Here is an 11,826-nt window from a genome sequence, read left to right as displayed (position 1 = left end):
AGAGGAGGGGAAGGAAAGGAGGAAGGAGAGGAGGAGGAGGAGGAAGGGGGGCGGCACCGACCATGTTACGGCTGCGCTGCAAGGCCCGGAGCGGGACCCAGCTGTTACCCGGCCTCACCGCACACACCCGGCTCAGAGACATGCAGGCCGCTTTAGCCGCCATCACCGGCGTCCCCGCCTCGGCACAGCGGTTGTTGCTCGGTTTCCCACCTCGGAGCATTGATCTGAGTGATGGAGAGAGGAGGCTGGGAGAGCTGGGCATCCATTCGGGTGAGGCCTAGTTATTAGGGCTGTAATTAGTCTAATTAAGTGAGGCTGTGGGTGCTCACCCCCCATTGGAGGTGCTTGAGAGCCATAGACATACAGCACTTTGTGTTCTTTGGGGATGGGTTGGTGTTAATCTGCCTCTATACTCATCTCACCCCTCTCTCTAACAGGAGACACGCTCATAGTGGAGGAGGATACATCTAAACCCAGTGCTGGCTCCCCAGTGGTGACCAAGAGAACCATGGAGGTGATGGAAGCGCTTCCAGTGTTGGCCAGGAGGGTGGTACCGGCTGATAACTCGTGTCTATTCACCAGCATCAACTACGTGGTGGAAGGAGGGGTGTACGACCCCGGCTGCGCTCCTGAGATGCGTAACCTCATAGCACAGATCGTAGGCAGCGACCCCGAGGCGTATTGTGAAGCTGTGCTGGGGAAAAGCAATAGAGAATACTGCGACTGGATCCGGAGAGAGGAAACGTGGGGGGGAGCCATCGAGGTTTCTATTTTATCTAAGTTTTATCAGTGTGAGATCTGTGTGGTGGACACACAGACGGTCAGAATCGATCGTTTCGGGGAGGATGCCGGCTACACCAAACGGGTGCTGTTGATCTATGATGGGATTCATTACGATCCGCTCGAGCGTAAGATCCTCGACTCGGACGTTCCTCCCCAAACCATTTTCTCTACCACTGATGATGTCGTCCTCGCACAAGCTTTGGAATTAGCAGATGAAGCCAGAAGGAAGAGGCAGTTCACCGACGTGAATCGCTTCACTCTGAGGTGCATGGTGTGCCAGAAGGGACTGACGGGACAAGTAGAAGCCAGAGAACACGCCAAGGAGACGGGACACACCAACTTCGGGGAGGTGTGACTCCTGTATGAGGATGGTTACATCTACTACCTCACTCATCCGGAATAAAATTCTGGATCTCCAGATAAGCTGTATTTAATCACAAAATTCCGTTCACAGAGCTTGAAAAGCGTGTTAGCTTAACGATGGCCGAGGCGCACAGGTTTGGTGTTGGATAGGGATTTATCCAGCTGGTTTGAAATGTAGGTTATCTTCTCGCATGCTGATTTAGAGTCACTGGGCAGGTGATGTACACTGGCAGCTAAAACCTGATGACTGTAATAACCTTCTCTTTGAGTGTGTGCTCTGAGTGGCCATACAGAACCAGGCTTGTTCAATACTAGTGTAAAAAAAGCGAGCCTCTAAATCACTGTTTTATGTTGTCAGGGTAATTAAATTAAGGGTTTAGGAAATGTACGTATCAGCACTATTTATGCTCATAAATAGACTCTGCGCATAGAAGCAGCCCTTCCAAGGGGAACTGCTCGTGGGGTGCGCAGTATATAGTGGGAAGAGCATCCCTAAAGCTGCCCTACACTATGTTACTATCAGAAGTAGAATGTATTGTTTGTGTGAAGTCACGGCTTTAGAGAGAGAAGTGGCCTTTAAGCTTTAAGATAGCCTTCTTAAAATTAACGAGTAGGTGGTTAAGTGTTGAATAAACTTATTAATCCTCCATAGGTAGCTTTTAGTTGCTTGGAAAATAACTATCCAGCCCCTTGGTGTTTACACTGCATTGGAACGTAGGCATGTTACTTGGAATACTTGGGTTCTTCTTCACTTTATCTTCAATTCTGGCAGGAGGGAAATACATTCATTAGGGAAGTATCTTAATTTGCATCTCTTTAGTACATCGGAATGGTCTTCATTTGGCTGTAGCTGATCTCACAGCCACAGTGTTACTAAGCTGTAGCAGATTCCAAATACTGTAAATTAGCACTTTAAGGTATAGTTCTCAGTTGTGTTTGCTGGTAAGAAGTCTTATAGAAGCAAGGAGTAGTAATCCAGAAGGGAGGCTGGAGGTTTCTTCATCTGCATTCTGCCTTAATGTGTTTGATTTGTCACCGATGACTGTTGAGGAGCAAGGCTTATAATTCAAGATAATGAAGGATGATGCAGTTGAACTGTCAGAACAAAACAAGCTGGGTGAAGTGCCCTACTTCTCATACTGCTCCGAATCAGGGAAGGTGGAATTGATTTCATCAACCTTACCTCACAGCAAGGTTGTGAGCTTAACAGCAAGTGCTTTGAGGTCTTTTAAAAGGTGCTGTATAGGTGCGTAGTACCGAAGGGGATTTATTTGTTTCCTTTGTAATGCCTGTAATACACATTTGTTTTAAGGGATTTTACAATGTTCTTAGCCTTCTATCACACTGTTTCGAGTTACCTCTCTTGCTCTTCTACAAATGGAGAGCAGGAACGTGCATCTTCAGTTTGAGGCAGAAACAAACCTGCTTTCCAAATGGAATCCATCTTAGCTCTGAAGGCCTCCATTCATTGAAGTTCTCACTGAGTTGGACCTTGAAATACTGAGAGAATCTCACAGGAAATCGAGCGTAATCACATCAAGTGCTTTGAATTGAGGCAAGAATAATTAAGGATAAAGAATAGGATTGCCAAAAGCACTACAGACCAATTTTCTTTTTATTTCAGTATTAAAATACACGTTCACACTGTTGGGGAGATTCCAATAGAAAACCACTTAGCTTCCAGTGTTAAACCACACTTTGCTTTTCATCCATCATGAGAACAAAACAAATCATTACCAACAGCCCTCGAGAAGCTGATGCTTATAGAACCTGAAGGGGGAACTTGAAGATTACACTGATACAACGACTTGAGACAAAATGCTGTCTAGGAACGAGACCAAGAGACGATCAACCTTAAATCATGTTCTCAGCTTTCACACTGAAGAGGTGAGGCGCCTAGGATAAAGGAGCTGCTCCTCATCATTTGCCATCTGTTACATGGACAATACCTACCTCAGAGAGGTGAACTTTGGGTGTCTTTGAAACTAAAAGTGCTGTAGAAGAGGGAGATACGTATTTATTGTCTGCCACGTTTGCAACGGCGTGGACTTTTGGGAGCAATGCTTAGTATTTTTTAGCTTTGTATCCTTTTGAAAGAGTATCCAAATGCTTTGGGGGGGTTATTTCTCACTTTGCAGTATTTGAAGGTTGAAAATCAGTTGTATTGAATTCAGAGCGTTCAGCTTTACTTTATCATGTCTCCATAGCAAAGCCATTAACAGAGCAGGAGATCCACATTAGGGAGGTGCCTCAGTGTCACCGCTTGGATGCTTTATTTAGTTGCTTAGAAAATAAAATCCCTTTTGGTTTACAATATCAATGGGACAGCTGTAATTTGTGTCTGTAAAAGCTGATATTATTATGTGCTGACAAAGCGTTTCGAAGAGCAAATAACTGGGGATGTGGACTGAGCTCCTGAACTACATTAAAATGGGGAGCTGTAAAAGGATGGAACATGAAGGGGTTTTTTAATGTCTTTATAGCAGCGTTTACCTGCCCTTAATGAGGAAGTGCCACAAAAATGGGATCCTGGCAGCAGTGGTGTGAATTTCAGAGCATCCCTCATACGTTTGCACTGAACTGTTATTAGTTACAGATACTTTAGAATAGACATATTGTGGGCTCAGGTGGTGACAGGCAGCCTGTACCCATCCACAAAGCCTGCAAGCTATGGGTGTGTGTCCTTACCAATGCCACTTACTCCCATTCAGATTGAAATTAAACACCAATTTCCTCACTGAACGCTTCAGCACAGAGCTCAGCAGTCACTCAGGCCCTGGAAACTGAAATTCATACTTGAGAGATGGGCTTGGTAGAAGCTGCATTGTTTGTGCTGGCTTCCTGTGCTACTTGGATTAAAGAACTTCACTTTCCCAGTGCCTGCCTGGCCACTTCACCAGCACTAAACCCCTTCTTTAAATAAGTAGAGCCTGACACCCTCATCACGTGGCCTTTTACAAACACTTTGTGTTGTGGGAAGAGATGCTCATCTCATGGATTTCACAGCACTTTAAAAGTTGGTCTGAGTTTACACGCTCAGCAAGATACCAAGCAAGGACTTTGCTACATCAGCAGCGCCCATTCCCATTGCAGCAGAACAAATGGTGTTAGCAGGTGATTCTCAAGTCTTAGTTACCACCGTAGCACAACGTTCCACTTCATGTACCATCAGTGCAGACCATTTGGAATAACATATTTCCTTCAACACGTAACTTGAACTGCAAAAAATTGTCGATGCACCAATAAACGTGACTGATGCATGCACCCTTGTTTAGCGTAGTCTCTGCCTCAGCTCTTGGATATCAGGTTATTGCTCTATTCACTGTTCTTCCACCAGCGTGGGTTTGTTTTACAGCCTTTACATCTATAAGACAGTTTCTGAGTAATTTACATCTGCTTTCCTCTCTGTCTCATGTCATTAAATAGACTTTAGGAGTTCTCTGTTTCAGTAACACCCTGTCCATTACATGGAAGCAGTTGCCAATATTAGGAGGTAATCAGCCCAAGTCTGTATTCCACAGCTATATATTATATTGCTGGGATAATGGCTTTTGTAACAGAGGGTTACTAAAGGAGGGTTAACAAAATCAGGTTGGCCAGGACTGCAGTGCTCTTGTGGATTATGTTTAATCAGTGCCTTAGGGAAAGCACTGGGGGCTGCATTACACAACCAGAGCTGCCCCCTTGTTTCTCATGTGGGGTTAATGCTAACCAAGCCATGGAGTTCTCTACCTCTTCTCTCTAAAATTGGGGTAATAAACAGGGTTCCTTCTTAGTTCACAGCCACACCAAGACCACCTTATTTCTCTAAGCCAGTGCATTACCCAATCTCTTCCATAATTAGTTTGCCAGCACACATGGCACCATACACACAATACAGCCCTACAACCAAACCCAGCTCATTATGTCAGCAAGTACCTTATCTGTACAGATGCTGTTCCTCCGTTCCAAGCCTGAATCACCCACACTCTGCTGTTTGTGCAGAGGGTGAGGCACGAGGTGCCTGTTAACATGCCAAAGTCCTTTCACAGCATTCTGGAGAGTTTTCTTTGCATCACTTGACTATTTGCATACACTTCATACCACGTACGTGAAATCACGCTTTATTTTGAGTAGCAGCTGGTTTTGTTTGCCAGAGGAAGAACGTAGGAAAAGAACAGGTTCATTCCAGGCACCTGCTGTACAAAAGTCAGCTCTCAGTAGCTCATGACAATGAAATAGGATGTTTTCCATCATCTACATAGAGCAGCAAGCTCTGCAAATCATATGGCACAAGTTTAGGTCCCAGTGCTGTCAGCACGTTGCTCTCAGCACACAGCCTCTCCATCAGGAGTGCTTCTTCAATTCCCCACACATACATAAGAAAACAAACTTCGTCTTGCCACGCTTCCATGCTCTAAGCAGTCTCAGAACCAAAGGCAGATAGACAAAAGCATCACAAACCATGCTGCACCATCCAGCACTGCCCCAGTGAGAGCACTAAGATCCACAATCCCAGGCTGCTGCCCTGCTCCAACAATACAACAACTGCATTGAAAGCACCACGCTCACATCTCTTACCTTTGCTATTTGTGTGCAGGAGGGCAGCACTGGCTCAGGACTCCCCATACTCACCAATTTCCCCATCTGCTGTGATTTGCCCCTCAGCCCACATGGCCCTTTTATAACAGGGCACAGCTGTGGCTTGTCAGTGCTGCTGGGAAGCTCTGTGTTCCCCACTCATCTGCTTTCCCTCCATCCTTCTGCAGCTTGAAATAGCCCATATTTCCACTTCCCTGTTCTATGCAGCAGGGCATGTGTTGCAACAGATCATTACAGCATGAAAACTTGAACCATGGCTGGATTTGTGCCATTTTCCAAGGATTCTGCCCTTTCCTTCTATGAAAGAATCCCTGTAAAGTATAAAGTGGGATAACACAGTCTATGGGAATGATGATACATGAGCCTCATTCTGTTCTGGCAAACAATCTGTATGTGAAGGAACTGAGTCCTGCCCCCAGCTGATGCATCCAATGCCCCAAACCACGGAAGAGAAGAAACCTGCTGCACTGCAATGCGTGCGGCAGCACCCAGCGCCAACACCCGGCGCAGGATTTAATCACTGCCAACAGGGCGTTTTGGTCAGGGCCTCCAGATGTCAGCGAGCAACTATGCTGCAGAACAGGATGTTGGATTAAGGAGTCTCCAGTGAAACCCATGTTGAGGCCAGGAAGGGAGGGCGATGGGTGGTGCCGGGAGCCCGCAGCCGCTCACCAAGCTCTGCCCCCCTGGGCACCCTGTGCTGAGCTGCACAGCTGGGTAAAGCAGGGGCTGTGCTGCACCCTGACCCCAACCCAAGTGCAAGAAGGAGCTCAACATGCTCCGGTTGGGATGAGCGGGTCTTGAGTGTGCTGCAGGTGACGGGCAGGCTGCTGCCTGTGCAGCCTTATCTCTGCTGGGAGTTAATGTGTAACCCGCCTGTGTTTGGTTAGCGCAGAAAAGCAAAGACGTCCTGGGATAGACGCAGGCAGGACGAGGATTTGGGCACCGGGGGACGTCGGATATCCTGGTAAAAAAAAAAAAAGAGCAAAAATCTTTATTCTTTCCTGCTCTCTCTGCTTTTCTTGCTGAATGTGGTTGTGGTGAAGAGCTGAGTGTCTCTGCCTGGGGTATGGGGCTGTGGTGCCTTCATATAGGGGACTTTGGAAGGAGAAAGAGTGGTGGAGCTGACGCATTGAGCGGCACCAGGATGGGGATTGGGGGGAGGGGGGGATGAAAGTGGTGCTGGGGAGCTGGGGGACACCGGTAAAACTTGTTCTCAGGACAGCAAACTCAGCTCTTAAAACTGAACTGTGCGCCCTGTTTGTTTAAAGAGGAGGAACTGGAGAACTGCGCCATCGCCTTCTTTCACCCTGGGGTGGGATCTGTCTCACTGTATGGAGAGGCCAGGGGCTGCTTGTGCTCTGTTTCCCTGTGCTCTTTGTGTTTTAGGATGGGGCCCCTTTGCAAGAGGGTGTAGGGCATCAGGGTACAGCTGCAAAATGCACTGATATGGATGAGCGCTGCTGGAGAGCTGCGATAGAGCTCTGGTAGTCAGAGCTGGGATTAGAAGAAAGTAGCCTCTTCAAATAAAGCAATTAGCATTAATTGCTACCCAGCAGCTCTTTGATGTCTGAGGGCTCGGCAAGCTTTGCACAGGACAGTTACAGCAGCTGTTGCAAAAGCTGCCCCAGCGAGTTTTGTGTTCCAAATAAAAAGTGGCCTCTTGGAAAACCTTTTTTAGTGGGAGAATACATGATCGAGAAACACCTTGTCAAGTATCTTTTTAATTCAAACACTCGGTTGACTGTTTAGTCTGTGGCTGACCTGTTGGTTTTTTATACGGAGGGAACTGCAAAATCCTTCTGAACCATAAAACCTGAGATTTTATTCAGGGTTGGTTTCCTCTTTCCCTGTCCCGAATCGGATGAATGTGTCAGAACCATAATCTCCTCTAAGAACAGCACACAGCAGAATGAGCCCCTTGTTCCTGCCCGGCTCCTGACGCTCCCTGCTGAACTTTGCCTCCTCTCTCTCATGCTGTTTAAAGGAAAGGGCTGCTCAGATCAGTTCTGACCACCAAGAATCAACCCGGAGACCCCCGTGTGGTTTTCCCTGCTTGGGTCTGCTTGCTTTGCAGCTGGGGTGTTGCACAGAGGACAATGCTCCAGCATCAAGTTCAAGCAAGACTTTCGCTTCCCTGTTTTGTTCCCTCGGGTTTGTGCAGTGGGTAGGAAGCAGTGCAGAACATTGCAGCAATCCTGGGGGTCCTGCTGGGGCTCTTGCTGCAATTGCAAATGGCGTGAGCAGCAATGTTAGGCAGCTTGGGAAGGCTGAAAGTCCTCAGCCTCAGAGCAAACAGCTCTGGCTATAAGCTTCTCCAAACTCAAAGAAGTGGGGGTAATGCTGCTCCAAAGACACTGCTTCCTCAGCTGTAATTTGGGTAGTAAATACTGCAAAACCCAAACCTGAAGCGCTGAGTTCCTCCTGAGCGCAAGCATTGGATCTTCCAGGTTGTGGGCGGTGAAATCTGATTTTTGCGGCATATCCCAATTACAAAAGAATTCCTTCAGGGTCTGAGTGTCTTAACAAGCAGCCAGTTCTGCTCGCTTATCACCAGATCTAATACCCTGATCCTGCTACCAAGAAAAGCAGCAGTGTGCTCCCGTGGCCAGGTTGCAGCACAAAGAGCTCCTCTGTCTGCCTGCAAACAACTGCTCCCGCGTGGGCCTGTGTGTGTTGGGGAGGGCGTTTGTTTGCTGGGCTCTGCAACCCAGCTCTCATCTCCCAAAGAATGGGCGGTGCAAGCAAAGAAAGCAGATAATTGGCGGTGTCAGTCGCTTTTGGAAGATTAATGCTTTTATAGATAGAAGTAATGATGGCTTCTGTAGGTTACTTGGTCTTTTCCCCAGGGGGTGAAGCTCTGTTCGCTGTGCATGCTGAGTGTAACTGGCTTGTGTGGGATCCTGTGGACCCTCCCTCAGAGGTGCTTTCAGAAATGCCTTCTCCATACTAGGAGCAGCCTAAGAGCACAAACGTTTGCATGCAATAGCCCTGCAGCCTAACACATCTCTCTCCTTCTCCAGCCCTGCTGTCCCAGCCCACACTGCAGCCCGTGACATGCCTGGGAAAGACCTGGGGCTGGGTATGGCTGCCTGCAACTCAGACAGCTGTGACAGCATGGTCAGCACAGCCTCCAACCACTCACAACGGGTAAGTCGTCCCATTGCGCTCAGCCCAGGCATGGCTCACAACCTTCAGCATGAGATTCTGGTTGGATTTCTGCTCGAAAGTGCTGTGGCAGCACAAGGACCACACAGATCCTGACCCTAAAACACCTCCGTGGTAGCAATCAAACTCACTGCTTGGTTTCTTCAAGGAATAACACCAAACTGAAGGAGCCCTTGGCACAGCCCAGGGGCAGGGCAGGTTGTCCCAGCACTAGGGTAACTGGGTCACAGTGGCTCCAACAAGAGTGACTGCAATGTAGAAGACATCGAGCTGTGCTCCTCCCCGGCTGACAAGAGATGGGTTTAGGAGTTAAGGTGGAGATGAGCTGGGACTATGGGTGTAGATGTGCAATTTTTCATTATCTGTTCCTTAAAACTTGTTTGTCTCCAAACACTGATTCCAAGATTGATGGCCTAATTACATCCTGTCTGACTTGAAGCATAATTGATATGTGCTAGGACAGTGCTCAGTCCTGGGCAGGTTTCCCATTTGATGTATTGCAAACCAGAACCAAACCCTCTAAAATTTATTAGGGACGGACAAACTGGTTGCAGTATTACATGGTGCAAGGCTTGGGTAGGTGCCTCTCTGCAAAACAACTCCACCTGAAACAATTTCTCCCCTATGTTTGTTGATCTGACACACGCTCCATCCTTTTCTGCACTTCAGCTTTTTAATGATGTATGTTACACGTTGCACTTTGACTTGGCATTTCCACAGTGATCGTATCTCACCATGCTTGAAATGGAACAAAAATTAAACAGGATCTCGCTGTGTTCCTTTCAAAGCTGTGATGTTAACAGGAGAACAAGCAGACCTGTAGTTCCTATCAGTGCTTTCCTTCTTTTCTCTATTCTCAGAGCGATAACAGCTATGACTACTTATCTGTGGAAGAGAAGGAGTGCTTGATGTTCTTAGAAGAAACCATCGGCTCGCTGGATGCAGAAGCAGATAGTGGAGTTTCCACTGATGAGACTGACTATGCAGAAGCCACCCGGCTGCCCAGGGCAAGGCTGAAGAAAGACTCTGCTCCTCAAGGTAAGCTGGGAAGCTCCAGCCCTGTTTGTAAAGCATTTCCACACTGGGTTGAGCTTCCTTGGCAGGCAGGGAGGGAATGTTGCCCCAGTTTTATTCACTTGGTAAGCAAAATCCAGATGGCTTTCATCACTCCATGGGTGAGAGGAGGATGTGTGTGGTGGGATATATAGGGCACCGGCTGCGTTCTCCCAGTTGCTGCATGTAGGAGCTGCTATCAGCTATCTAATGAGGCAAAAAGAACTGCTGGGCAGAGCTTCTCTGCTTGTCATTACCAGATATGAAGAAGCATGCTGTAAATGACAAGATATCCTTTGTGCATGTGCAGCACGGTGCATGACTTCTCACCTCTCTCTGCCTAGATTTGGAGAAGAGGGCTCCTCCTGGAAGCACAGCTCAGCAGCATGCAGCCAACCAGAAAGGCACTGAGGGCTCCTCTGGCTTCCCAAGCTCATCTCCAGCAATGGCACCAAGCCCAGGCTACCACAGCCTTCCGAGGAACATCAGTGCATCAAATGCACAAAGAGCAAACAGAGCTGATGGCAAATCAGATGCACACACTGTGCAGGACCCTGTGCCACCGGGTAAATCTCCACAGGAGATGGGCAAGGAGGGCAGGCTTGGCCAAGCTAACGTGAGAAGAGAGGTGAGATCCATGATCATCCCACCTCCAGCTCCCTTCCAGGACAACCAGGAGAGCCATGCAGAGCAGCCAAGAAGCAACAGCTCAGATGCCTGGAAAGAAAATGCAGAGGAGAGCTGGACACGGCCCCGTCCAGCCCTGGGGATGGTGGCTGTCCCCAGTCCTACACCACTGCCACACCGAGAGATGGGCCAGGAGAGCTCAGCACTTCCTCGGGGCCAACCGGATCACCCAGCGGCACAGGAGGTCCCACAGGACCCTGACACCAAACGTGGGCCTCCCACAGCCCCCAAACCACGCAAACTGCCACCAAACATTATCCTGAGAACCAGCAAAGCCAGCCCAGTTCCTCTTGTTGCAGAGCCCGGCCAGAAGGTGAAGGTACCACCGCCATCACCTGCAGGCTCTGCTGGAGACACTGCTGCAGAAAAGCAGAATTCAGGGCAGCTTGACCCCAAGGAGAGGGAAAAGGCCCGGAGGGAGGCACTGGAGAAGCTGGGGCTGCCACAAGACCTGCATGAGCCTTGCACCCAGCCCAGCCCTGTGCCACCTCCCTGCGACCGGGGGCAGGCAGCACCGAGCACAGCCCCAGCAGGACGGGCCATGAACTTCAAATCCAACACCCTAGAGCGCTCCGGTGTGGGGCTGGGCAGCTGCATGGCCAAGGAACCAAGTGTCAAGGGCAGCGGGTCACTGGGCAAAATGTCCTTCATTGAGAGGCTGGCACCCAGCTTCCTCCGCAGCAGCAGACCGCGGCCAGCATCCCTTGGAGCAGGGAAGGACTTTGCTGCACTGAAAGAGCCCACCGAGGTGGAGAAGAGCAGCAAGAGAAGGTCGAACCCACTGCCCAGCTTCCCCCGGCCGCCCCGCTCCTGTGTCAGCGTGAAGATTTCCCCTAAGGGTTCAACAGAGGAACACCGGCGTGAGGCCCTGCGGAAGCTTGGTCTGCTGAAGGAATAGTGCTGGGTGAGCACGAGGAGCACAGCCTGCATCCCTGTGTGGCTCTGCTGGATGAGCAGCTGCTGCTGGGACAGCTTAGGGGGCAGACACAGAGCCTGATGCTCCTGGAGTCGCTCGGTGACTAATAAAGCAATGCCACTTGTATAGGATGTTTTGTACACGGCGAGATATGTGTTTACACATCACAGCAATGTTTGTAAAGACCCAAACACTCAGCATTACTTTTTGCATAGGCTGTGTATCCACTTCTTAACTATCCATCCCTCTACGCTCAGACATGTCATTTCCACGTC

At 48.9% G+C, this 11,826-nt stretch overlaps 2 protein-coding genes and 1 long non-coding RNA gene across 3 annotated transcripts; 2 read left to right on the top strand and 1 right to left on the bottom strand.

Annotated features, from left to right (window-relative positions):
* Positions 1 to 4,410, top strand: YOD1 (YOD1 deubiquitinase). Its single transcript, XM_015885132.2, has 2 exons — positions 1 to 270; positions 438 to 4,410. The coding sequence occupies exons 1-2, from the start codon at positions 63 to 65 to the stop codon at positions 1,136 to 1,138; spliced, it is 909 nt and encodes a 302-aa protein (XP_015740618.1). The 5' UTR covers positions 1 to 62; the 3' UTR covers positions 1,139 to 4,410.
* A 59-nt stretch (positions 4,411 to 4,469) lies between these two features.
* Positions 4,470 to 6,128, bottom strand: LOC107324792. The gene is made up of 2 exons (XR_001559564.2): positions 5,707 to 6,128; positions 4,470 to 5,324 (listed from the first exon to the last, which is right to left on the bottom strand). It is a non-coding gene; the product is annotated as an uncharacterized LOC107324792 (long non-coding RNA).
* A 334-nt stretch (positions 6,129 to 6,462) lies between these two features.
* C26H1orf116 (chromosome 26 C1orf116 homolog) lies at positions 6,463 to 11,682 on the top strand. The gene is made up of 4 exons (XM_015885124.2): positions 6,463 to 6,694; positions 8,751 to 8,877; positions 9,756 to 9,933; positions 10,293 to 11,682. The coding sequence occupies exons 2-4, from the start codon at positions 8,785 to 8,787 to the stop codon at positions 11,531 to 11,533; spliced, it is 1,512 nt and encodes a 503-aa protein (XP_015740610.1). The 5' UTR covers positions 6,463 to 6,694; positions 8,751 to 8,784; the 3' UTR covers positions 11,534 to 11,682.
* The last annotated feature ends 144 nt before the right edge of the window (positions 11,683 to 11,826 follow it).

The sequence above is a fragment of the Coturnix japonica genome, chromosome 26 (assembly GCF_001577835.2).
Source record: "Coturnix japonica isolate 7356 chromosome 26, Coturnix japonica 2.1, whole genome shotgun sequence".
Classification (NCBI taxonomy): domain Eukaryota; kingdom Metazoa; phylum Chordata; class Aves; order Galliformes; family Phasianidae; genus Coturnix; species Coturnix japonica.
Note: the sequence above shows the minus strand (reverse complement) of the source record. Positions and strands in the feature narration are given on the sequence as shown.